Consider the following 27,642-nt stretch of genomic DNA (forward strand, 5'->3'; position numbering starts at 1 on the left):
GCTTATTTGGGCCTTCATGAAAAGCAAGATGTTAGTTTGGCAATTACCCCTAATGTCGCTTTCCGACGATAAAAATCTTGGTGATTATTTTTGATGTAACATCGCCCCAGGTAGTGTTTTTGCACTCAAACGATCCACTTCTTGGCCGGATACAATCCAAAATCATAGCGATTTGCCGTCTTCCACATCCAGAACTAGTGAAAAACGCAACCCTTAAACAAGCAGTGTTTTTGGTAACGGAAAGACAACGAACACACTTTAATTCTTAACACTTTATTTCCTAAAATTCAGGATCCACTCTTTGAATATCGCTTCCAAAATTTCTTCACATCCTCATGCCCATTTTTCGTGACCACCATCGTGCGAGACCGTTCATTCTGCCATACAAGGACGTTGATAGATTGTGCATAGTCGCGAAGCGTAATAAAATCGGCTTGTGATAAAAATTGATTATAAACAACGCCCTCAGTGTAGGTGAAACGATTGCGTTCATTCTCCCATAACTTGATTTGATCAACAATGGTTGGCGGAAGAGGAGATTTCGATACAATTGCCGTTTCCGTGTACATATCAGGATGAGCATATTGCTCGAGATACTTGATGATTTGATTCGCAGTTATGCCGCCCCGGAATGCTTGTCGGACGGACTCACGTGTCAGAACGGCTACTACCAAATTGGGAAACCGATAAAGAATGTCTGCGAAAATGGTCAGTAAAGCCGTTTGAAGGGTTGATTCTGTATAAGCGTAAATCTGTAAAAGGAATGTGTACGATATTGAGCTAATGAGACAATTATTAAAAAATACTCTGTAATTTGTTTCCACGACAATATAGCCCCGCTCTTTCGCGTTGTCTTCATCAGTTCCAAGGTTTCTACTTGACGAATTCAAATTGGATATATTCAAAGCTAATCGTGTAGGATAAAAACGACACTCCTTTCTCTAAAAATAAAAACAGAAACACGTTTTTGTATAAATTTCAACTGAGACATATCAAGCATCAGCATTTATTGTTCCTAGAGAGGGCATTTTATAATATTGGGGTTGATTTGAATGATGAATTCAAATGAGACAATATACCCACCTGAGTCTTTTTACTAATACCCTACATACGGAAACCGTACGCATTCAAAATTGAACTAAGGACTAAGCAGCCTATTCGTCACAAACAAACAACAATAATAAACTAAGAACTTACACGTCGTTGGTACACAAGGCCAAATTCACGTAAGTGTTGTAAGAATGTTAACATTCCTTGACTCATTCCTTCTGAACTATAATCTCGACCAAGAGTTGAAAAACTTATTTGAAAGAGAAGTGATAGGCACTCCGCAAGGTTCAGGCCTCTCTGTTCGCAGGTATCCAAATACTGAAGCATGAAATGCCACACCTGAAGCGTAAGAACAAAAACGAACCAGCAGTTAAAAAGAGTTCCACAATCATACATAATTTATCTGTTGAACTTGCAAACTTGCAAAAAAAAGCGGCTCACCTGGGCTTGTGTACTAAGAAGCAAGAACTGAAATCCCTGCCGAGTTATCGCTACGCTTCCATCGCTATCGTCACGTTTCATTAAGTTTGCGTGAAGCAATATCCGAACTGCATCGGGGCTGATACCTTCACCTTCTGGATTCGTAGCACTTGCCCCTACCATGTAGTGAAGCACACAACTCCACCGTGACTTCGCGTAATTATCAAGAAACGATATTTCCCTAGGTTTTGTATCGCCGTCCATGAAGGATGTCATTGACCATGGTCGCCCTCCACCGAGCAGGGCAATCTTCAGGTTCTTCTTGAATGTAGGGCTGAGTTCCCATGCGGGTAACCCACCCGGGATTGCTGCTGGTCGCCACACATTTAATTCAGAGAGAACTGTGCAGGCATTTGATTGCTCCCTTCATAAAATAAATGCCTAATTAGATCAAAATAAGTCTTAGCGAATGTAAGCATACTTGGCATAGTGCTTGGACCCCCAAGATGCAACGACAGCTTGAGGCACTGGCTGCTCCACGAAGAGGATACGTATTACAAATTGTCTCGCGATCTCCGGCAATTCCCTGCAATATTCGCAATGAGAGGAGCTACAATCACCTTCAAATATACGAAAATATCTTCACCTGTATACCGCTAAACATATTGATGAATAATTGTATAACTTCTCAAGGATGTCTGCTGGTTTCTCTCTCAAATATTGACGAAAATCTTTAATCTCAATATTCGTAAATTTACTTTTTGACTCAACAGACATTGCCCTAAATTGCGGAGAACCGCAGTACGCGAGCCGGCTTGCTGAGAATACACCACACAACCCATTTCAATTGACATACGTCAAAGGTCGTTTGAGATTCAAGATTCGACGTGAAGATGGCACCACCACCCCCTGACTAACACGAATCCACCTAAAAACCAAAATGAAAAATACGACGCAACGTAACAACGCTATGGAAACTTTCTATGCTCTAGTCTCTTACGGTAAGTGAAATTTCATTATGCGCATCGTAAATGCGACATAAGATTCTACGGAATTCAAATCGATCCAAACAAAGGCCATTTTTCAAAAGAAATTTTGAAGTACTTAGCATACTCTGTGACAAACAATGGTATTCGAACTTTATCTCCGAAAGCGAACACAATACGAAACTCAAGAAATCTGCAAAACCTTATGTAGTTGCGAAGGTACATGGAAATTCTCAATTTTTAACCGCGCTCTATGAACTTTCAGCCTTTAACTAGATTAATTGGTAATAGTACATTGGGTAGAGTGGAGACAACAAAAAGGAATGTATTCGAGGCAAGGAAAAGTTTCCTTGAGAGTACAACATTGCTTCTTCATCAAAATAGGACGAACCACTAGTATTATGCACCGAAGCAATGAATTTTCCCATGAACATTTTACTAGACAACAATATGATTCCTTAGAAGAGGCCGCTAGGGAGTCTGTCACCTACTTGATGAACCAATTGGAGAAAAATATTCTCCAAGCAAACACTCAAAATGCAAAAAAGCACAGATGTTATGATGTTAATGTGCAGGGGATTTTAAATCGGGACAGTAGAAGCACCACACGGTAATCATTTTGGGAATTAACTTCCGACCCACCTTCAACTGAATTTCGTAAGCATCTTTTCAATGAAACAAAAATTATTAGTCACTTTTTTATTTGTACACACGCAAACTAAAGTCAAAAATTCCTCAAACAGTACTTGGAAAATAAAGGTATAATTGCACAGAGGGGAAGTATCAGCCTTTGAATGCGTTTGAAATGAAAACAAATTTATTCTGTGTACGAATATTGAAATAATGTTGCAGATGGTACCCGCATAGGAACCAACCTCTTTTCACCCGTATTTCCTTCGTAAACCATATAATCACGTCCGTTAATGATTCGTCTTTTTCCATGGAAAGAATCCTCAAAGTTATGTTGCGATTGAGATACATTAAAATCTGTCGCTTGTTTCCCATGTCTGAAAAATAATGAATTGTATGTAGGAGGCGGTGTCACATCTTTTCCCATGACTATTTTCTTTGATTTGTCCTTCCGGGTTTCGAAGTTTCCAATGGTTAATGTCCGCTTTGCTGCTACACGTTCATTGACAATGCGGAATATCAATTCACTACCAAATACCACAATCGCTGTTACAAATCCTGCTAACATAATGTAGTAGGTCATCATTAGATCGCCGTTACGCAGTTGTCTTTCAGTTCCAGCTAAATCTTGTGGACATATTTCGGCTTTTGGCAAATTTTTCCCTATTAGGAACTTTACTATGCCCGATTCAACAAGGTTAAGAATTCTGGAATTAAAAAAATTAAAAATAAATTGATTACTGGCAATTTTCAATATATGGATCAAGATGTCACTGATATTCAAATTTGTACAGAAGGAAAACAAAAAAAAAAAAAATAAAAAAAAAGATAAAATCATTCGAAGACAAGTTTTCAAGAAAGCTTTCCAATGACAGTGGTGGTCATTAGCAGATTAGCACGGATTAGCAAATTTTAGTCAACGCAGCGAAAGCGGATCTATCGTTGTTAATGCATCGAGCGACGCCAAGTTCAAAATCACCGTCGACAGAAATCGCGCTTCCTGGATATATAAATTGATCAACGCCTTCGACGCTCTTCCCATTAATGCAGATAGGGATTGTGCGACGACCCGCCAGCGTTTTTGGTGGAATTGATCTTCAGTCCAACTCTATTTGCTTCTCTTTCCAAATACAGCCTCATTTAGCCAAGGTCCATAAACAGAGGGAAGAACAAACAGTTGTCAAGATGATTGAGGAAAAACGTCATTTTCCAATAATAATTAAACTAACAAAATCAAAAGGTATTAACTAAACACATCAAAATCACATATTAGAGAGAAGAAAATCGACTTACTCTGGTTCAAATAGCGGCGACCACTTGCTTTGAAGTGGATATAAGAACGACCGTTTCTTACGCATGAATGGTACTTTCGAAACTGCAAACGGACAATGGATTTTTTCATCAGTCATACTGATTTGCTTCCTGTAGCGATAATCAAGATAGAGCATGTGCTTCATTGCTGGCATATCTCTTACGAATACGTAATTTTTTTTCTCAACATAATCCATTAAGGTCTCAGTATCATTAAGTCCCATTGTGAAATATGCCCGATTTTTTGCGACCATTTTACTGAGTATATTTAGAAGTTCACCATCCTGAAATAGTATTATATATTATAGTGATTGTAATATATATATATATATATATAAGTACATAAAATTTGTTATTGTTTTAGAGATAAGTATTCAGTCCCCAAACTCAAAATGATTCGCATGATCCAAAGCTACATATTTCCTGAATTTCATTGTCATGAACTAATCCATAATGTGATTGCTCGGTTTCATCTTTGAGGGATTCCATAGGCTATTTCCCTGCTTGATGTTTATGGAAATTTCGATGGGATTATTAGCCTCTAACACGAAAGTAATACCTAAGTTCATCGAAATTATCGTCTTTAAAATATTGGAACAAAAAAAAATAGATCCGGTTGTAGGTTGTGAATGGTATAAAATACGACGAAAAGGTTAGTGACATATAATATGTAATAATAATATTGAGTTAGACAGAATTTAATAATTCTTTCGTAAATAACAATCGTTGATACGAGAAGCATAAATTGAAAATAAATGTCGTCATTTACGAAACGGCTTATTTGAATGTTTATTCACCTAATTAATTTTTTGACTGTCCAAGTATGAATGCAAGTGGAAATACCTCCTTTTCTATTGTATCGCATGTTCCTGACAAATTAATCGGCTTCATAATTATATCGTCGTCCATTATCACATGAATGCATTATCATCATATGGAAGGGACATTTGAACATGTTATCTACCTCCGAGTAATGGAAAGTACAAGGATTATTCTTTAATTACAGAGAAGGCATGCGATATCGGCAATGGACACCTGTTTGACTTTTTGTTTTCATTCACAATTTTCAAAATTATCTGGACTGGTGGCATTAGTATTCTGGGTGATATAGAAATAGTGATGGAATACAATTTAACCAATGTCCGCTTTATCGTTTGATTTAAAGAGAATTGAACTATTTTGTTTAAATATGTATATTGAATGTAACTAATTTTACTCACGTTTTTTATAGCGTATTCAATACCACCTCCTCTTTGGGCAACAAAATGCTTCTCCCGCCGGGCTATATCATCAACGCTATTAAATGGTAATGTGAATTTTGACAATGTTAAGAAGGCGGTTAAGTTTGCGGTGTAAAAAGATGTCAGTATTGTTATGAATATCCACCAGGTTGCAAATAGCAAACGTGTTGAATCTGTAATAATAAAAATGTGGATATGTATATAGATATGTATGTATATGTATATAAAAATGAATCGTGTAAAAATGCACTTTCCATACCCTCACATAGTGCCGTGTACATAGTTAAAAATTCCATTGTGCTCTATTTTTTAAAAATCCAATTAGGTAAATAATTTAATCTGGAAAACAGTATATTGATAACAGTCAAGCTCATATGCATATATGGGAAGAAGTTAACCTACAACGGATACAAACAAGTCAGGAAATCGGAAGCTAAATGCTTCAGATATTTGCCCCATTCGTAATGTTTATGTATTTATAATAGTTTGTCAGATCATTTCATCATTTCATCTGAGCTAATGGAATTAAGGGCTATGTCGCCATACACATCAGATACTTGTGGACGAGCTGCTTTGAAAGCGAAAATGGCAGTTATTAAACCACACATTAAGGAAGGGCGATGATTGCATTGCGAGCTATACTATGCGGTAGAATTTACTGTTTAAAGATAGTAGACAAACAGATTCACAACGATGTCGTATAGACATTGCTGAACTACTTCTACTATATTACGGTTTATGATAAACACATATATCCTTTCCACGAATAATGGCAAAACTTAATTTTTCATAGATTTCTAATATTTTGAACACTACTTTCTCAAAACTACAATTGTATTGTGCTGGCAATAAACATAAAAAACTTCTATCAGCTTCCCAAAGGAAAAAAATTCAAATAACCTCTAATTGTGGAACATGCTAGCCACCATTTTAGAAATAGGTCGTTTGAGAACGAAACAAATTTCGAAATCGAATTTAAATTAAGCATGGAGCAGGCAATATTTTACCGTTTACAATTCGAAAGTGTTCGAGGATAAACAACAAATAAATTTAGCAGCGGATTTCAAAAGTGTTGTTGAAAAGTGTTTATACTAACATTTTGCAAGTTGTTTCTCTGCCTCAGCCAATTATCGAACAGGATAAAATGAATGAAGACTGGGTGCATTGCAACAAGTGTTTTCGATCGGAAACTCCTCTTTCATTTTATTTATCGCGATGCCAGCATATTTTCTGTAGAGAATGTTTGGCATCTGTTTGTCCAATTTGCGGGGCAAATATGAAAGCGATTGAAATTAACTCTTCCATGTCCAGCGAAATGAAGCTCGCATTCGAAGATATTGAAAAGGTTTTCGAGCGAATGAAGCGAATTGTTCAATTCCAATGGATGCAGCGATCAAGCTTGGAGGCAGCGAAAATACCCGTAGTTGTTAAATACATGGAAATGCAAAAGGACATCAAACGATTGAGAAAGGGTTTGTTTTTGCTGAATGAAGATGCTAATAAAGAAAAATATAAATTCAACAAAGCGAGAGAAAATGTTGAGTTTTTGTTAAGGTAATTTTTGAACTTGTTTGATTCGGCGATTTTAAAGAACGAAGTGTTTTCGTTTAGGTACAAATCCCAAGGAGCGTCTAAAAGAAAAACTCCCCACTTGTTTACTGCCCCATCTACATCCTTCTCCGGACCAGGTACGTTTATATCTGCATGTTTTTTAAAGACATTTTTAAAGAAAACTGAGGGCCATATTGATTGAAGAAGGGTGCGATAGTTTAGATAGGATTTCATCTTTTATTTTGTTTGATCATTGAGGCATCCACTTGATGCCGGACCGCACCAAATGGGGAGCAACTTCCTCCCTCTTTTTTGGTCCACGGACCCCTCGGGCTTAGCGACTCAAGTTTAAAAAATAGAAAGCGAAGTTGGCTTTACGGTTTCGTACCAAGGCAGAGGCAACTCGTTTGACGCTGCCTCATCTCTGCCCTGGGTATAGCGTGACCAAAGCGATTCGCAGATCTTATTGACATTATGAATTTTTAATTAATGTTAACCTTGAGAAGATAATTTTTTTACTGGAAATTCCAGTGTAATGCACTTCTCGCATCATCAGCTTTTATGCATTTTAAGTGAAATATTAGATTAGTTTAGTTTAGTTAAGTTAACTGGGGGAAGCCGCAGCCCCGAGCACTCAGGCCATTATTAGGCCCATTGTACTATCCCCGTAAGTTGCCTATTCAATGGCTTCCCGCCTACGGTGTTCGCAGGCTTTAGCGAATCTGAGAACATTCCCAAGAGGCAGAGAGTGTGCAGATTCTTCATTGAAGAAAACCTTGCCAAGGTGTCTTCGTCTGAGCTGCATAAAAAGTGCAGGGCTGTCTCCTCCTCCTCCTCACATTGGCTGCACACAGCCGAAACCACTACCCCAATCTTTTCCATATGGTAGTTTAAGGGGCAGTGTCCCGTCAAAAGCCCTACTAGGGTTTTCATGTCCCACTTCTTAAGGGACAACAAAAATGCCGCTCTAGTGGCCCTAGGCTCCTTCACAAGGATTTTCGCTTGCTGATAAGAGTCCAAATTTCTCCACTCGGTTGCGTGAATCCTTGCAATTTCACCCTTCAGAGTAGACTTAACAGTAGATGGTCGGATTCCAAGAGCTGGTTCTGGCCCCACCATTGTGGATCCAGACCCTCGGCGAGCCAGTCTATCAGCCTCCTCATTACCGGCGATGTTAGAGTGCCCCGGCACCCACATCAGGAATGTTTCGTTCAGTCGGCCAAGTTTCAGCAGCACCTGATGACAACTCCACACCAACTGGCTTGATATGTTGTTGCCATTTAGTGCTGATAATGCCGCCCGACTGTCGGAACAGATTCGAATGGTGCGACCCCTCCATTTTTGTCGCAGACATTATTCTGCTGCCAATGAAATGGCATATATTTCTGCCTGGAATATGGTGGTCATTTTTCCGAGGGGTCGGGCCAGTTCTATAATCGGATTCTCCGAGAACACACCTGCACCCGATCCATCCTCCGTGACTGACCCGTCGGTGAAGATTATTAGGTCTGTAATCTGAAAAGACTCATGGCCACTTGTCGACCATTCTTCTCTTTCGGTGATTACGACAGTGTATGTCTTTTCAAAGACGAATCTGGAAACCATATGATCGGTCGGCATCAGGGCTACCGGATGCTTTTCAAGGAATTTCCAGATAGACTCATGCCCGTTGGATTGGCCGCCTTTCCACGCCCCAATGGTATCGAGCCTATATGCATCGTTGGCTGCTTTCCGTTTCACCTCCAAGTGAATGGGGGGTAAATTTAGGATAGCTTCAAGTGCCGCAGTCGGCGTAGTACTCATGGCTCCAGTAATACTTAAGCAACCAAGTCTCTGAATCTGCGTTAGCAACTTCCTGCTGTTAGCAAACTTAAGTCTTGGCCACCAGACGATGCATGCATACATCAAAATGGGTTTTATTATGGATGTATACATCCAATATATCCGTTTAGGTGAAAGTCCCCAGGTCTTACTTATCGCACTCCTACAGCACCAGAGCAATCTGCAGGATTTCTGATATTGTTCCTGGATATGATGCTTCCACGTTAACTTGGAGTCGAAATGTACTCCTAAGTACTTGACTGTGCCAGCTGGATTTCCGCCCCCGCTAAGGTGGGTAGCGTATAGTTACCCCACCCGACGTTCCTAGTGAACATAACTAGTCCAGTCTTCCTAGCGTTCACCGTGAGTCCATTGCGGAGGCACCAGCTGTGGATTACATGCAGAGTTGCTTTCAAGCGGTCGCATACTGTGTCCGCAAACTTGCCGGTAATTATTACGGCTAGGTCGTCCGCAAATGCTTGCGCGAAGACTTTTTTGTCCTCCTGGAGCCACAGCAGGGTATCCATCACCAAGCGCCATAACAGTGGAGAGAGAACCCCTCCCTGTGGGCAGCCCCTGAGACATCCTGCTTCAATAGACTTCTGGCCGACCGATATGTGGATTTTTCTCCACTTTAGCATGTGAAGGATCCAACTAATTAACAGCAGTTCGATTCCATGCTGTCTTGCCGCATCACAAATTGCCACAAATGAGGCATAATTGAAGGGAAATATTAGATTAATATCAACTCAACATAAATGACCCATTTTGGAGTCCAAATTTTGAGGATATTACGTCCATATATATCTTATCAAAAAATATTTTTCCCAGTTTCAATTCATCAAAAGACACCTTACGTACTCTAATAGAGAAAATCGTCGATACGTGAAATTAATATTTTGAAAATCACTGAAGGAAACACCCAAAAACAAACCCTCTTTCCTGAATGTTTCGCAGGTCTTTGTGACATTCAACAGTTTCATTTGCTTTACTCTATTTAATTTTAGTTTTGTCATTAAAATTCGCACATTTTTGTTTTCTATAGGGACACAACTTACGCATTTTATGCCCCGCCAACAACACCGAAGTATGTTTGACGATGTTAAGGATCGATCAATGAGAAACTTGTATGTGACACCCGCCTTTCGGGATATGTCCCGATTGATGACTCAGACATCAAGTACCTGTACAGGTAAGTTTTTTATTGATCTTACAATTGCCGACTAGAAAATTGTCTAAAAATTTCATCAAATGCATGAAGTTCCGTATACGTCTAGGAGCTTATTAGGAAACAGAATTAAAATTTTCTTTTTCACAATATTGTCAGATTTACTATATATTTATCCACATGTTCGGTGCATTAGCTATGTCCTTCCGCAGTGGACTACCTGCTCCATAAATTGAAATATATACAAATTTATAACTGCGATCTGTTGCACCCAAAAAGGAAGGGAAAAAAATAATTCAGTTTCCTTTCTCTCTGTCAAGTAATTGGATAATTGGTTGATTAAATTTGAATTTGGATTTACTAGATATGAAAGGAGCCAGTAAATACCTTGGACCACAGAGAAAAGATTTTTTCAATCTCCACAACACAGTCGATTCCAGCTATGGAAGTGCCGACGTAAAACAAAAGGGTTCTTATGGATTTAATTTTTATAAAAGGCAATAAAATCAAATAAAATATTTCATTCTATGTTCATATATACTATATCAAAATAAAGCGTTAATATTTTCCAATTAAATATCAACGTACTGTATCTTCTTACTAAAGGTGCATTTGATTTCAAATTTTGTAATTTGCTCTAGCTTGCAGTATTTATGACATATAACGTCATTCACGTCCAATAGCAAACAAAACATTACAAAGTTTGTAACACAAAATAATGAGAATTTTAGATTGCATTCGCCATTACTTACCTGCAATTGGCGACAGTGTGCTTCCCTGTTTCATCAATGCTCCATACACAAACCATGCACAATGGCTTAGTGAATATGGCTTTTGTGAATCATCGCCAGTCAATTTATTTCGTAGAATGATCAGACCATAGATAATAGGGCCCACCGCAAATAAAGAGACTATAATCAATATCCAAACAGCTGTTTCAAATGGAGCTAATAAGCCAGATCCTGTAGCAGATTCAGCTGGACGAAGCATTACCATTGTCCATTCGCCTTCATCTAGAGTTGTTGAAAACCATATATATTGTCGTAAGTCAGCTAAATGTGGTACAAAAGCAGCTGCGATGTCGGCACTCTGTGAATATATGGATAGTCGTTGAAGTAAAATTTACCATTCCCATTCAAGTCTTTTGCCATATATATAATATGAAATAAATCCCAGGGTGATTAGTGGATCGAGTCAGCTAGTGTAGAATTCCCTTCAAATGAAAAATCGCATGAAAGGGAATTCGACTACACGTAAAGTGGGCATCGTAAGTGAAACTTAACACTCTTGATAGAATCCCTTATAATATTACAATTCCACTTTTCGAAACTCATTCACTCATTGTAAAATAAGCCAGTAGCGACATGCGTCGAAAAAAACGGGATTACTATCCATTGCAAAAACTAATCTTGGGCGGATCCAAACTCGCTTTCTTTTCATAGATGATGCATTTTTCAAATAACATAAATATCCTAAAACATAAGTTATGTAATTGGCAATTACAATGAAAGTGATTTGGCGTTTTTACGCATGCTATTGGCAGAATTGAAAGGTCCTCTTGTATTTTTTCGGACCCTCGGATCAGTTGAGAAGTTTGTTAAAAGCATTTCTTTATCGTTGTATAGCTATAATATGATAGAAATCTCCTGTTTTTGGAACATTATAGATCAGGTAATGGGATTTAGAGATATTTCTTATTATTATTTGCAAACGACATTTAAAAAATTAATAGTAATATGTATATGGTATGTCTCTTGATCACTCCTGAGTGGAACATACTACAAGGATTTTTATTTTTATTCCATTTTCAATGAGACTGCACTTCAGTTTCATTAGCATCGCATACAATACTGTGCAAGTAATAAGCCGATAGTAGCAATTCAAGCACAAGGGACGAACAACACCATCTATGATGAACTGGGAATTAAAACCTGGCCAACAATATTGAGAGGCTTTAGATGAAGCCTCCTCTTTTAACATGTATGTTTTTTATATGGAACGTGGAGGTTTACGTATTGTCCATAAATTTAATGGCCTTGCAAACAATGCGTTCTTCACTTAGTATTATAAGCTTAAAAATCTGCAAGTGTGGGCTACCGGCTTTTGTAAGTTGATAAAGTTTAATTTGAAGCGTGTTTAACTTCCTTTCTTGACTTTACAAGTTAACGTGGCAGTTACTTTGAGAAATTAGGCAGTATTTTGGAATCGTCAGAAAAAACACGCTTCTTACTCGAATTTAGACCTTTTTTGGTATGTTGACGTGGTCAGAAGGTTCAATTTTTGATAATACAGTTTTCTACATGCATTTCCTTTTATGTTAGCCACCGGAGTTTAAAATATCTTTATCACTACAAATTCTTTTTTGAATATTTTTGCAAACTTATCTAATTCTGCTTACAATTGTAACCCCTGTTTCCATCGCTAGCAAAATGTATTTTGCGAATATAATTATTTGGGGAGAAACTTGTTCCCTTCTTGAGTGCAATATTTTATTCAAGGAAATTTAAAATCTGCCACTAAACAATTTTATCAAATAGCGTTGGTCCAAATTTTCTGAGATATGAGGGAAGATTCAGTATGTACTGCTTATTAAGTTAAATATTTTATTATGATCAGTAGCTTAATTTTCTCTCCAATTTCTAAGAGACACATTAGTAAATCAAATACAAATACTGAATTTTCACTTTTCAAATATAAAAAATAATATAAGCACCTGATTTCGTAAAATTTCAATCAAACTCCCACTCAAATCCGTGCTCGATCCGATTATATTTTTGTCCGGAACAACAACATCGTAGGTAAAATTAAACTTTTCAGCAAGAAAATCAACAATATCGAAAGAAACTCCTTTTCCAATCACTGTTCCATTGGCTTTGTTCGTATAACTTAAAGGATAATCTTCTAAAGTAGCTACTTTCAGATGGTTACCATTCAATGCATTACGTAAGTTTGCTAAATTTCTTTCTTTTTCCGCAAGTGATGAAGTTTCATTTGATATGAAGCTTGTAGCCGTTGTTGATAAAGATGTATCCGTTAGGCATGTTGAATTCAGACAAATCGCAGCCAAAATCAATTCTATTCCAGCCATTTTGTCAAATTATTTATGGAGACATAATGCGAAAATTATTCACTTATAATAAAATAAAAGTGCTTTTTCACTTTTCACATCGAACGTCCTTTTAAATCCTTTCCCGACGAATAGCCAATTGCAACTAGTGGATAGTGAGTTTACGTATATGAATATGAGAAGCAAAGTCCCCATTAAGGGACACATATGAATGTGGCCTCCCTAACTGTATTAGCATTAATGGTAGAACGTGCGAGTTATATCGACTACAGTTACTGCGTATACGAACATATCATCATTAGTTATGTTGCATATTTGCAATGAAATAGTAAACAGACATATTTGAGGGACAATTTTCATAATGAGTTTGTCATAATTTGAATATAATTGGTTTGACAATGACATACACTTGCTTCTCAATTTAAATGCTTACCTTGCTAAATATATTTTATAATATTATTCTATTGATATAAGCGCTATGCATATTTTCCTGTGATTAATTGAAAGTTCCCATAAAAAAATATCTTTAAAGCCGTTCTTGAAATTAAAATCGATCTTGATATCGTTCTTTGAAAGCAAAATTAGGCTTGCCTCGACTAAATATCCAAAAAAAAATTATTCTAGAAAAATCTTTTAAATTAGACATCTTCCAAGATGTGCAAGCTCAAACGTATTCAAAAGACATGATAGAGAACAAAAAAAATGAATAATAGGAATTGAAAAGAGCAATGAATAGAATATGCAAGATTTTTAAGCATCGCTATTACTTTCATGGTATCGACCATGCTTTTACTATTCTCTATATCCCAGAAAACTTAAGGGATTGTCAGTCATATCTTTGAAGACATGTAGTTTTCTTGGGGGTTCAGAATAAATGCTTTAACCGAATCCTGTGCCCGGTTGGAAAATTGTATCATTTTCAGAAGATGAACGAACCCCGAACCCTTTCAGAAAAAAGGAGAAAATTGATAAGGATTCGACAAAAACAACTTTTTACAATACCTGTTATCTATAATATGTTTGGACTCTACAATTAAAACGTATGAAAAGTTTTGTGGAGTTTTTATATAACAATATTCGGATGCAGGATGATGTACACATTGAATATGTTCGAGTATTCATCTCAATGGGATACTAATATGTTACGTCTTAGGATATAGTCATTGAAAGGAGCAATTTTGACGCATTATAACTTGTTAAATGTAACTGCAGTTCCCAAAATAATAATTTTTTAGTATGTAGGATTGTCTGAATCAACAAACCTGTGATCGAGAAAAATGGCAAATTCGATCCCGACGCGCCGACCCCGCAGAGTTTTCCTGCTACCACGAACATTTTATGCGTTGCCGATAATTTAGTTGCATGAAGAATAGTAGATGTAGATTTGGATCCAAATTGGCAAATGGTCCATCCAAAAGGTATGACGCTAAGCTAATTTTGGACAGAATAAAATTTACGCAGTGTTCATTGATTTCTAACATGAGAAGGCAAAATATAAATAAAACAAAAAAAAAGGATTATTACCAGAAAAAAAAAAGTATGATAGTTAGCAATAATATTTTTGTATCATATTTTCATATTATTTTACTATCTTCCATATTACAATAATGTCTACTGCAAACTTTAAAGATTCCGTGCTAGGACATCCAAATCTGCATTAATGTTACCAAGTATTTGGTATTATTACAGTATCTATCATTTTTTCTTTACTATGCATTTTCCACACAAATAGGCGTCGCTCAGTTACAGAATGTATTATTTCCTAGCCACGTGATTCAAATCAATATTGAGGTGCAAATAACTTAGGATAACAATCGTATGCACGCAAATCGAAAGTCCATTTCACATGATCTTGACCTCAATTTAGTAGCACAATTCCTTTTCAGGCAAAAGTTTAGTTATATTATACATAAATTATTTTTTTTTACAATATTAATTCATTAGATTATAATTTCCTAGTGTGATCCAATTGCTGAGAATATAATGGGATTGGTTGGAAAATTAGTATATATATAAAGCTGTCAACCAATTTACTGCTCGGGGACATAGGCTTGTGTCCGCTAATATACTTATATGCATAATTAGTTATTACAATTTCCAGATTGCCTAGTGCTTGCAATCAATAAAAACTTCTCCAATCACTTCTCATGGGCAATCATTATTATATGTATGTACATATATCAAAGAATGTAAGAAATAATGTATGTCAATGTTGGCCAACAAAATGGGTAAAGTCAGCTGTCGTTATTGGGTGGGTGGTAGGTATGTGCTGTTTCATATTAGTTTGTCCTGAAATGCTGTTTGATGATATGATTAAGAGGCGGTCAGTTGTAGTAAAAGGGACCTAAAATAAACTTGTAAAATGAGTCAAACTAGAAATTGCTGCTAAGATTTAATTTCACGATCTTTCTGGATGATTTTTTTCTCACTTAAAATCCTTAAATTTACCTAAAAAAGTAATCAAATCTAAGTGAATATTTGAAAACCTAGAAAATTGCAATTTATTGCAGCTTTGTTTATCCATTCAAAAATTTACCGGTTGCAGATCCCTTTTACGTTAGTTTGTCATATCATTTCGGAATTCTACACATTTCTGATTTATAGCTATCGACCCAAGTGTGAGTACTAATTATTGTTGGCCACTTTAGTTATTTCACAAGTCCAAGTGCTCAGGGTAATCATTTTTGTTGCTTTTTACTCGTGACTTTCTATTATGGCCGAACTTAATTAAGATAATAAGGGAGTTGAAAGGCACGAAATCAATAGATACCTAATATACAGATGGATACCTATACGTATACCTATGTATGAGCACCTATGGGTAGGTACAATATTACCATATATGAATGTGTTTACATCCTATGATTTTGACATTGGGGTAGGAGAAAGTCTTTCAAAGATAACTGAATAGTGAATTGAAATTTATATACAGGTTCAAGGTTAATGTCGAAATATCTTTTTATTGTCTACATGATTTCAATTTTTTATTCGAACAAGTTAATAAAATGATTTTAGTATGTATGCCCAGTATCAAAAAGCAGATCTCAATTACATGAGGATATTTAACTTTACTTAATTAATAATTTTGTTAATATTCGCATTTTTTACGAAACTGATATTTTTTTCTACAAATAAATGAATATATATCTACCCCTGATTTAAGGTAAAGATACCCCCGATTTTAGGTAAATGTTGCAAACTTACACAGAAAATTCAATTCAATTGGAAGCTTTTGTGATTATCCATACAGTGGTAAGATATAATGTTGTCACCAGGGTTGATTTATCCGAATTTTCCCTATTTCTGGAGATGAAGCTATACTTTTTCGAATTCCCGTACATGATTATATTTAGAATTGAGGAGGCTTAGTTAGCTCTGATGGGATTTTGCTCCAAATAATTTAAATGTGTATTTAAAATGCCAATTTCTATATTCTGCTTTAATATATATATTCTATATGCTTTTGACATACTTTGAAGAGAAAATACACAAATAGAAATATGTTGCAGAATAATCCCAGCTTAATCCTCGCTGACTCTTGTTTCGTGCCCATCAGGTTTTCTGCCAGTCAAATCTAATTTATATGAAAACGGCTAACCCTTTTGTCACTGAAGTTAATTTCAGTTGAGTTTCCATACATGCACATTTTTTCCATATTCTTTAAATTGTCATAATTTTAAATATTGTTTGGAAAATAAAGGGGTTACAACTCAAAGTGTGTGTTCCATAAAGTGAAACCACAATCTTTCCAACCAAGAATTCTTTTGAAAAATCATGATGGTGCCCCGGCAATAACACTTGAACTATTATAACCAAAGTTATAGTAGATCAACGTTTTTTTTTTCGTATAAATTCAATGCTACCTAAGAATCAGAGAATATCCACGTTTCAATAAAGTGAGAAGTCTGAGATACTAAAAACCTATATATACCGGGGGCAGCATGGGAACATCTTACTTTTATTTTTGTAGTTTTTTTTTTTAATTATTTAGAAATCCGTATCTCAACTATTGTTAGAAAACTGCATGTTCGCAATAGGTGGCGAACTTGGGGTTTCAACAAAGTGTTTAAATGCAACGAAATAACGTTACGAAAACAGCCTGCATTTGTGAAAGCGCGTGCATTAAAAACATTAGACTTTTGGTATTCAGTTCGGTAGTCTACTATACATGCACATGACACAATATACCGCAACAAAGGAGATGAAAATCATTTCCTTTTGTTTGAACCTAAGTGTGCCCATATAAAAGTACCATTTAATAGCTTTTTGTCACATTTTTTTATAACATAATTTTTCCGCTTCCGAAAACACTGGTCAGAAACATAAAGGGCGATAGAGTGGACGACTCGCTATTTCATGCAGGTTGCGCTAATTCGTGAAGTAATTTCACAACGCAATTTACCATTCACCAAGATATTTTAAATCTATTAGTTCTGAGAAGGTCACTATAGTGCCTATTTCATTAGAATCGGTGGGAAGATGAATTGTGCTAAAAAAAATGGTTAATCGAAAACGAAATAACTTACTTGATTGCATACCACAAATACATGATAAAAATATAAATTTTACGGAAGTACTAACTTCGCTCACCACACGGCAAACTCGTGCTTTGTTCTGAGCCTTACTACTCATTGTTGCACCAATATAACTTTTCCCTCTATCCTTAGGAGGCATCATAGAGATGGGAGCATGCAGCAACTTCCAAAACAGAAGAATAAGTTTGCATGTTCTCATAGTAATTGAAACTAACAATATAGATAAAAATAAATATATTTCAAATTAAGTTGCTTCACAATATTTTTATTGATTTTCCTCTTTTTTCCGCTTGCACTCCAATTTCCATTTTTCGATAATTTGTTGTAAACTATCGATACTAACTCCACTTCCATTGGAAATAGCATCATCTTCCTTTGCGCCAATTATACCCAACTCCAGTTCTACATTGTTTTGTGGCAACTTGTCAGCGAATCGTAAATCACATGAAGTTGAGCTACTCGAACTTGTTAGACTTATCCGAGATGAACTCAATTTCCTAATTTTCCGATGACCCCGAACTTTATCCAGAATTGTTCCACGTACAGTTTTTGTGTCTATTAAATGTCCAAATGATTGCGGCCAAGATGGAAAGAATTTAAATGATCATTGAGTAGTACAGGAACACGATTGCATTTACAAGAAAATTAAAACTACATATATTCAAATAAATCGATATGGTTTTGAATTATTACCGGAAGCTAACGAAGTTTCAGCCCAATCAGATTGAATTTGACGATAGGCCTCTTGACTGGTTGAGGGAAGATGACTGCAGTCCATAAACCCCATATCGTATTCGCTATACTCTTGTGTTGATAGGCTAGATGCTGATTCCAAACTAGATGTGGAACTAAGACTTGCTTCTAATTCGGTTCTTGCGTTCGCGTCTCCTTCTGCACTATCCAAGAGAGGAGAATCATCTAGAATTTCAATAGTAGGGATATGCTTTTTGATGTTCTGCCGATACCCTTGGCTCGACGCTATTGGGTTATCTCTTAGGTTCAACTCCTTTAGCAAAGGACACATTGCCAAGAAACTTACTATTCCCATATCCTTCACTTTGTTCTCTTTCAAACTTAACATTTTAAGTTCGGTCAAATTACAACACGGGCCTACATTTTCTATCATATTATTATCAGCCACAAGAGTCTCCAGGCCTTGTATGCCATTAGTTCCATCTAAACTTCGAAGACCGCAATTGCTGACATTCAAATGTTTTAGCTCCACCAATCCACAACCCAAATCACGAAGTGATCCTACTACACTTCCCTCCAAATTTAATGTATTTAATCTTGGCATGAATATCGGCAATCTTTGCAAGCTGACCATATAGGATATAACACGTAGTTTCAGAGTATCTACATTCTGCAAATCATCACGACCGGTAACACGATGCTGCAAAAAAATAAATCATTGTTTCCTTTAGATTATTATTTTTACTTACATCCTCTGCTTCGAATAGACAGTGGTAGAAAGTAACGTTTGAGTTGATTTTATGCGGTGGCTTATATAGAAATGAAGGAAAATGTAAACTGGCCTAAACATTAGCAATTATCATGATCATGATGTCCTCACCATTAGCAAGAGCGTGAAAGAAATTTTTACAAAAATTGCAAAGATAAAAACGGGCTTTATTTGAAATGATAAGATATGATAAATGATAATCTTATAATAAGTCCGAGCTATGCAAGTCAACATAGAAAGCGGTTTAAGTTATCTTGTAAAAAATGACAAAGAGTTGTTAAGACTAATATGAAAATCAAACAAAATTTTCGCAGGATATATAATCCCTCTTATTAGTTTGCCTAGAATTGGTTACGCACTTGTGAGACACTAATCTCTTTTAACTGCAACTCTACCTATATCTGTCTAGTACAGCAATTCGCAATAAGATATATTTGGGCATACAGATATGACATGTTTGGGTCAAATGATCCGTGCATTCAATATCGATTGCAACAAAAACGTCTAGAACTAGTACAGGCTAATCTTATCCTATTTTAATTTCACCTTACTTTCATAAATGGGCCTAACTTGATATTTGCCAAAAACATATCAATTCAAAACTGATTAAAATCGGCACTCCTCAATGAATGTACTAATACAGAGCAACTTACTAATAACTCTTCAAACGTTGGCTCCACAGGTAACACAATAGGAACATAATTCGGTTCGGCCGGAAGTGGTTCAATATTGAGAACATTTTCCAGATCAGGATCAATTTCTATTGAGGAATCCGAGCTGATCGAATGTGGTAAAAAACGACCCCCTACGAAATGCTGGTTCACTCGATGAGGAGGTGTAGATGCCAATGATGAGCCTGAGTCGTGATGATCCTCGTTGGGAATTTCAGATTCCGGCATGACCTGGAGTTTTTAATGCACTGAAAATTATTCACAAATTATAATAATAACTTGTGACGAGTTTTCTTTATTTGAAAATTACGTACAAATGCAGGAACAATGAATGACTTTCTGATGTTGTCATAATTTTGTTTATTCGGGTTGCTATAGCACCTTCACAACCCAAGGTCAAATCACGACTTGATTTAGGAAAAAGTAAAGTTGGCTTTTCGATGTTTTTCTTATCCAATATTCGAAATGCTTGTGGTGTGAACTAAAAGGCATGTATATAAATAAATGGAATTATGTGTCGAGAAAAAGAGTCATCTTTAATTTCAGTGGAAGCAGACTTGATTGAATAGAAATGGGCTAAGAGTGACGGTCATCTTAAGCAGAAAATATCGCTTACACGATGGACAAGTTAGGACACACATACATATCTCCTCTATTTTTAGAAAATGATGACTCCATGCTTTTTACTGTATTGTATGTAACCTGTTATTCCTTCAATTCGAATTTGAAATATTTCAAAAGTTCCTAACGACATAAGTAATAAGTATGTTATGATTTTATCAGTCTGGATTAATTTATAATTACATCCTGAATTTACATGTTGAAGCTTGCTGTCGTACCTGCGGATAACATATTCTCATATTCAAAAACAACTTTAAGACGCAATACCTTTAAGTCATACTTCTACACAGTTTATAACCTTGAATTTTGGCCAATATTTAGACACTCGCTCCTCCTCCACCTGATATTCGATAAGACTTCACTTTGCCCTCAGAAATTATTATTCAATACATATCCTTGTCAAAATCCTCTTTGTTTAATAGTCCTGTTTAGCTCCATACTCGAAATTCTCTACCGGCGAATTCTCCTTTGCGTTTCATTCCCTTTTCCCCGCTACTGACTCCGGCTCGACCGCGAACTTGTTATCCTAAAAGTAATATCACGATTGACGTCAGCACCGAAATTCAACGTAACAAAGCTCCACAATCCTTCCTCATTCCTTCCTTAGGGCTCCGCCAAAGTCTCTGTTCTCATACTCGCAAAAAGTTCACTTTTCTCTGGTGTTGTCCCTTCGCATCCTTAATAAAAGTATCATCTGCGTGGGTCCTGTTTTCCTTCCCACACAAATTTTCATGAATGGCCAGAACTTTTACAACTGGCTAGTAGTCCCGGGGAGCGAAAGTGGGAACCGTGAACGGGATGAAGGCCTTGGGGTATGCTATAAAAGGAATGACGACAGAAATAAACTCAGGGCCTGTGGCAGGAAAGGAAGTAAGGGGAAGATTTATATGGAATGTTTTGGAGGGTTAAATGCGCTGGTTCCGACTTTAACCGTGCATCACGCTACATGTATAGATACAACACACAACTGCTTCCCACGTTTTCATTCAATAAGGATTGTATGCAAATGGGAGTATTGACGTCACTCAGGTCATGCGCTTTTCTTAATATATTCTAGTACTTCTCAATAAACATCCTCAACACTGACCCGCAAGTCAAATTAATACGAAAGCGGATGCCTTAAAAACATTAAAATGACTCTTCTTTATTTTCAAAAGTCATTGTTGCTTGGAGAATGCTTACAACTACAAAATAACTTCAAAGAACATTTGAAAAACATAAAAATTAAAGTCAAGCTTCATCCATCTGTCTCTAAAATGAAAAGTTCACTACCAACCTTATTGCGGCGTACTAATTAAATTACTTCTGAACTAAGTTCTCTTTTAAGCTGGTTCGTGAACTGCTTGCACTACTGTATTTTTGCCGCTCAAAGTTACCCTATAACTCTACTACAACCTCCTTCTCGATATGCGCTATCCTTCTGTAGGGGGTGAAAAGAGTACAGCCCCTATGGCCAGTGAAGACATTTAAGTAGGCAAAATGTCATTCGAGCTACAACAAAAATACGAAAAGGCGAACATAGCATAATTATTGATCCATGGTAAGCACCATGACACAGTACGAAAGCTAAATTCTGAATAGCATTGCGCATCACCATCATCACGTTCGTTGGGGAGGGTAGTAGCGAGGAGCCAGGAACCAGCTAGTTCTTACGTCATCAATTCTTCATCTCATCATATTATTCGGATCCCGAATCATGCCAGGAATAAAAACATACCTAAAAGATTCGCGTTAGTTGTCTGAAATGATTGTTTAAGAAAAGCCTAAAATTTTAGGTTTCTCTCGAGAATATTGTGGAAATTTAAAAGTGATTTACTGTAAAGTTACGCGGAATATATTTGTATTTGTGTTATCGACTGAAGTGCATAGTGCGTGTTAAAAGTCGTGAAATTGAAAGGTTTCCGGGAGCTCGAATGTTCAGTTCCACTCTTGGTCATGGAAGCACCTCCAAAAGTGCATCGGCATAGACACCGCCGGACGAATTCTAGGCGTAGAAATGAGGATAATTCTACGGAACGTTCACCTGCGTCAGGGACAGTTAGAGCTAGAGACAATGTCTCCCAGGAATTGCAGCAGCAACAACAGCAACTTCAGCAACAACGGGGCCCTGCTGAGCGAGAGCTCCATTTCGAACAACCTAGCTTGCTGGTAAATGGTCATGAACCACAAGAAGCAGGAGAAGGTGATGAAAACATCGAGAATGGGAGTGGTGAAACGGCTATATCGGCACAACCAGCAGCCGGAACCCAAGGTGCTGAAGTAAGTGATCTAAAACCTGCGGAAAATAAAAATAGTCTACAAAAGGGAATTATGCAATTTATGGACCGCGAGTTAAAAGCCCCTGCAACGGCGCCCGGCGTCCCGGGAAAGAAAGCACAGTCACTATCCGACCCACAAGCGAGTCCTGCTCAAAGGTCAACGCGTAGCCGTAGTAGTCTGGATAAGAGTCCGCGTAGAAAGCGCAGTAAATCGGAATCTCGGAGGCGCCGCGAGCGTAAGTTGATTGCTGCCGGTGAAATGGAAGTGCGGCAAGCAAATGAAACTCTGATGCGCTATTTGAAGCAATGCTCTGAAATGAACGATGCTTCCCTTTCTGGGGACCTTGAAATTGATCATAATTTCGATGAGCGTCGGGTTCACCGAAAAACAAAATCACAACGAGACAAACGTGGGTATCTTCTCAATAAAACTACTGGTAAGTTTGATGAAGTTTATAATATATGTATATGGACATCATCTTCCTCCTGCCCAAGTGAAAGTTCCTTAAAGTCTACTCAATATATTGTGGGTGCCAAGCATCCCACCATCAACAAACGATAAATAGTAGTAGTTTATATAAGAGAGACTTTACTCAGGAGGAGATGATACTTTTTCTTGACCCACAAATTCATCAGATTTCTTCATGATATAAAAATATATGTTAATGCCGTTTTTATTTATATTTACTCTAAATTAGGTAAAGTTTATTTGAGAGGTGGACTTTCATCTATACTGAAAGATTTATCTGAAGACATTGTACCAGTTGGTAGCGAGATATACAATCCTTTCACGCCAGTAGTGTCTCCCACAGAAGGACCACCAACGCGAATAGATCGTATGTTTATTCAAACTTCTTCAGGATATCGCTCTGTTGATAATTGCTACTACAAACATCCGATTGGTATGGATGGACCGGATAGTAATAGGTATTGTATACAAGAAAATTGTAATATGTATAATGCTTAAATTGGCAATGGTGTGATAGGTATTGTTGAATTGGTAGGTCAAGTGCAGTGCCCATTTTTAAGATTCGGTCCGCAGTTTTCAACCATCGTATGTTGTCTGCCACTGCTTGGATATAAATAAAAATATGTTCTAATCATCATGGACCAGAAATTCTTTATTCTTTCGATCCCTTTTAATGGTTTCAATCTTAGTCAAAATCAGCTCCATTATTATCAACGAATTGTGCTTGAATCGTCCACATTTTCACCCTTTCGCATTTTTCTTTTGCGTCCCGCCTAATAATATTAATAATAAATAATAATTGTTAGCGCGACAATCCAATTGGATCAGCCCCTTGAAGTGTGTTAGAGCACGTCATTCAAGGCCGTAACAACACCGTGGAAAGGAATGTGGTCAGCATTCCGCACGCCGGATTATTACCCTGGTTTCACTCAGGTACTCATTCACAGCCAAGTCGACTGGTTTCCGGCGTCCAGTCACAATACGAGCCCCTTGCAACCAGTGGGATTTGAATCGAGGACCTTCTGCTACGAGAGCCTAGCATTTCAACCACTAATCCATTCGGATAATGTCTGAATCCTCATTATTACGGAGCTCACCACGCGTCAGTTTTCCTCCCTCCTAATATTTACGGGATTATGCTAACTTTCATAGAATTTTCAACCTCCAGGAGGATCATCTAAACTAAATCGTTACAGATACTTTCAGTAACCCGTGTGTCTGTGAATTCACTCCTCAAAACGGGAAATCAGTGTGTGAGCCCAGCGACCTTTTTGAGAATCATCTCATCATTGAGCCGCCTTTTAACGACTCTTGTCTTACCGCATTTCGGTATTCTGTAACTACTTCAGGTAGATTCATTCTCATTTTCTCGAACAGACAGTGCGTCCTACTTAACAGGAGATTCGCCAGGGCCATTACGGCAATAACGAATGCTGTTATATGTATCATGTTAAGAGGTGGAACAAAACACTTCGGCCACTAGTAATCTGTGACTGTATCTCTGGCCATCCGTGTCAGCGATACCCTAGTATCTGTCGCTTTCTCGCAGGCATACGTAGACCAAATGTGCCTTGAAATCTTTGTATCAGTCATCACCCCTGGATACTCAATAACCAGCTTTAAAGTTAGAGGTAACTTTCAATTAGCTTAGTCAAGTATGATAATTAGGGACACATCATCATCATCATCAACGGCGCAACAACCGGTATCCGGTCTAATAAGGAACTCCAGACATCCCGATTTTGCGCCGAGGTCCACCAATTCAATATCCCTAAAAGCTGTCTGGTGTCCTGACCTACACCATCGTTCCATCTCAAGCAGAGTCTGCCTTGTCTTCTTTTTCTATCATAGATATTGCCCTTATAGACTTTCCGGACTGGATCATTCTAATCCATACGGATTATTAGGAATACATGTTCTAGCCAATGAACTCCATTAGACAAAATTAAAGGCACCCAACACTATCACGGCACAGCATTTGTAAGAGGAGATCTCATTGCAGGCTAGGATTACTACTACTCCTATGTCATCGATCATAGATGTGCTTGGCAAAAATCAAATTGTTGCTCCGATAGGCCGTCCCTATAGTCTACAATAAGATGAAAACCTGTTTTAACTTACCTTCTCTTGCATCTTTCCTATCTTGTCTATAAGGAAGATCGGGTGGTATGACGATCAGTCTCTCTGTTGCTCGCCTTTACCTCTTCCATCCCGCGGACAAAACTTACCCATGCTTGCATAAGACACGCTGATCTGATTTTAACGGTCTATGGGTGGTGACAATCCCCCATTTTCTTACAAATCTCTGCAAGTTCTTTTCCAATTACTAAATATTTGGTGAATGCATTAAACATTGTTTTCTTTATTTTCCTGTCCCCTTTATACAGGGGAAGAGCGCTTTCAATGTAATGAGAAGAAGATGCGAGCAAGTCGGCTATGGGGTTCGCCCCCTTAACTTTTTCATAATAACTTTATACACTGCTCCCTAGGAATTTAGATATTGCCTCCGAACAATGGTCAATGGTGCATCTGGGCTGTTTCAGCTTAATTCGAAAATTAACAAATACTTAGTCTTACTCACATAGTCAAATGCAACCGTTATGTGCTCAAATATTCGTACAAAAGAAATCTACGAAATCCCTCATACTTGAAGCATCAAACTTTCAGTTTCCAAATTATTCAAATTTCCTACTTTTTAATGATGACCAATTTTTCCCATTTTATTAGCCGCTTCGTTTTACGATTGATTTTATGCGGTTAGCCCCGTAGGATCATTTATTTCAGATTTTGATACAACTTCTTAAGGATGAAAAAAGTTCTGGAAGGTTTTTTGTTGTTAGTTAATTCTGTTCTGTTCAAAGCGCAATTTTGCTTTATCATGGAAGCTTCTTCGTTTATTATCAGTTTTAATTTTTATTGACTCTTTTATTCACTCTCGTCCCCGTTTGATGATGAATATTCTATTTCGTTGTAATATCACAGGAGGAAACACTTTCTTGTCTTCCATAGAGGAATTAGAGTTGCTTTTTCAGCAATCATCTTGGAACTTTCCCACTCCTTGTTAAGCTCGTATACAGCGCTTACAAATATCTTCCTTCCAAAAGAATTACTTTTTTAAGAATGAATGTCGATTCCTCTCAATAACTTAACACAAAACTATCAAGTAATTGAGAATTTCAAATTTTTCTTCACATTTGTTCAACAATTCTTTTCCAATTCTATTAAATCCTAATAAACTTTATAGTCACCATTTAGAGGGGGCTGTACTTACTTCGGTTCAACACACCAAATAATCGAAGCAATAAATGGCATATCCATCTAAAAATTGTTCCAAATTAATAATATTTTATTTTAAATCTTCCCTAGAAGTTCGATCCAAACAAGCGTGAATTTATCCTGCGCTCTTCAACGAATGTGGATAATGGTTTCGAATATATGTCACGGTCTACTTGGAGGTTTAGCTTTAGCGCACTTACTATTTATCGCAACAAGTCGACCGTACGATTGGGCTGATGGCGCCATCAAACATTATTCATCGTTTGCTGAAATCTATGCAAATACTTTCTACTGTTTGTGTATAATATGTATGGTTTCAATATTTGACCGGTAAGTGGAAAACTGCCGCGAAGAAATCGCAAACATTGCCCATATCTTGCTAAATACCACACAACCTTTCTTTCCAGAATGGATATCTGTCATGTAGATATAACGAATGCACCAGAATCGATATCCTTTCGATGGATCATCATTGCAATGATTTACATAGCGACAATAATACTTACTTTATGTGCTGAAACTATGGATGAAAAACTCTACCTAACCAATTATAATATAACCGTATTCGAAGAGGAGATGGTAATCAAAATTTCCCAACATGTTTCCTTTGTTTCTAAAAGAGAAATAACATTTTAATGAAATTTTAGGAAAACAACCAGGTAATGAGTGTATGGAGCAGCCTATCAATAGCACGTAGTGTAGGCGCAATCGTAGGCTGGATTATGATTGGTCTTTCACCAACTGATGACTTGCTTTACAACCACCTGTTAGAGATGGAGAAGTATCAATTAACAAACTCTTAAAAAGGCAATATACAAAGAATAGTATAAAGAATGAGAGCAGAGAGTGATAATTATTGTACTGTATTGTAAATAATAGAGTAGAGAGGATTCAATCTATTAAAAATATTTATACCTATATGCATAACTAAAAGTGAAATAATCAAATAACACAAATATAAGACATTATCAAGTATACATATGATATAATTTATCAAAAGTTTAGTCACATTATAAAACAGAAACTGATAACTCAGCGTACTACAGGATGTATGCTAACAATACTTGAAATGAACAGTTAAAATATAACGAAAATGTTGAACTGA

General features: G+C 37.0%; 5 protein-coding genes across 6 annotated transcripts; 2 read left to right on the top strand and 3 right to left on the bottom strand.

The window, feature by feature from the left end:
• Positions 1-252: 252 nt before the first annotated feature.
• LOC119649428 (general transcription factor IIH subunit 4) lies at positions 253-2,312 on the bottom strand. Its single transcript, XM_038051576.1, has 6 exons — positions 2,117-2,312; positions 1,952-2,056; positions 1,492-1,894; positions 1,198-1,389; positions 807-941; positions 253-752 (listed from the first exon to the last, which is right to left on the bottom strand). The coding sequence occupies exons 1-6, from the start codon at positions 2,245-2,247 to the stop codon at positions 288-290; spliced, it is 1,431 nt and encodes a 476-aa protein (XP_037907504.1). The 5' UTR covers positions 2,248-2,312; the 3' UTR covers positions 253-287.
• Positions 2,313-3,140: 828 nt separating this feature from the next.
• Positions 3,141-13,419, bottom strand: LOC119649956 (ionotropic receptor 93a). 2 transcript variants are annotated; one of them, XM_038052393.1, is made up of 6 exons: positions 13,107-13,419; positions 12,892-13,049; positions 10,931-11,267; positions 5,618-5,811; positions 4,380-4,681; positions 3,141-3,793 (listed from the first exon to the last, which is right to left on the bottom strand). In XM_038052393.1, exons 1-6 carry the CDS (start codon positions 13,264-13,266, stop codon positions 3,274-3,276), a joined length of 1,671 nt encoding a protein of 556 aa, XP_037908321.1. In that variant the 5' UTR covers positions 13,267-13,419; the 3' UTR covers positions 3,141-3,273. The 2 variants fall into 2 exon arrangements, with proteins under 2 accessions (XP_037908321.1, XP_037908320.1); XM_038052392.1 differs by having other exon boundaries at positions 12,892-13,416.
• On the top strand, positions 6,736-10,761 carry LOC119649957 (RING finger protein narya-like). The gene is made up of 4 exons (XM_038052394.1): positions 6,736-7,192; positions 7,250-7,326; positions 10,056-10,202; positions 10,543-10,761. Exons 1-4 carry the CDS (start codon positions 6,783-6,785, stop codon positions 10,680-10,682), a joined length of 774 nt encoding a protein of 257 aa, XP_037908322.1. The 5' UTR covers positions 6,736-6,782; the 3' UTR covers positions 10,683-10,761.
• Positions 13,420-17,999: 4,580 nt separating the features above from the next.
• LOC119649532 lies at positions 18,000-20,394 on the bottom strand. The gene is made up of 4 exons (XM_038051719.1): positions 20,228-20,394; positions 19,896-20,161; positions 18,474-19,173; positions 18,000-18,335 (listed from the first exon to the last, which is right to left on the bottom strand). The coding sequence occupies exons 2-4, from the start codon at positions 20,139-20,141 to the stop codon at positions 18,046-18,048; spliced, it is 1,236 nt and encodes a 411-aa protein (XP_037907647.1). The 5' UTR covers positions 20,142-20,161; positions 20,228-20,394; the 3' UTR covers positions 18,000-18,045.
• A 1,643-nt stretch (positions 20,395-22,037) lies between these two features.
• On the top strand, positions 22,038-27,642 carry LOC119649533. Its single transcript, XM_038051720.1, has 5 exons — positions 22,038-23,229; positions 23,491-23,719; positions 26,628-26,867; positions 26,945-27,116; positions 27,185-27,642. Exons 1-5 carry the CDS (start codon positions 22,470-22,472, stop codon positions 27,338-27,340), a joined length of 1,557 nt encoding a protein of 518 aa, XP_037907648.1. The 5' UTR covers positions 22,038-22,469; the 3' UTR covers positions 27,341-27,642.

This window comes from Hermetia illucens, chromosome 2 (assembly GCF_905115235.1).
Source record: "Hermetia illucens chromosome 2, iHerIll2.2.curated.20191125, whole genome shotgun sequence".
Taxonomy (NCBI): domain Eukaryota; kingdom Metazoa; phylum Arthropoda; class Insecta; order Diptera; family Stratiomyidae; genus Hermetia; species Hermetia illucens.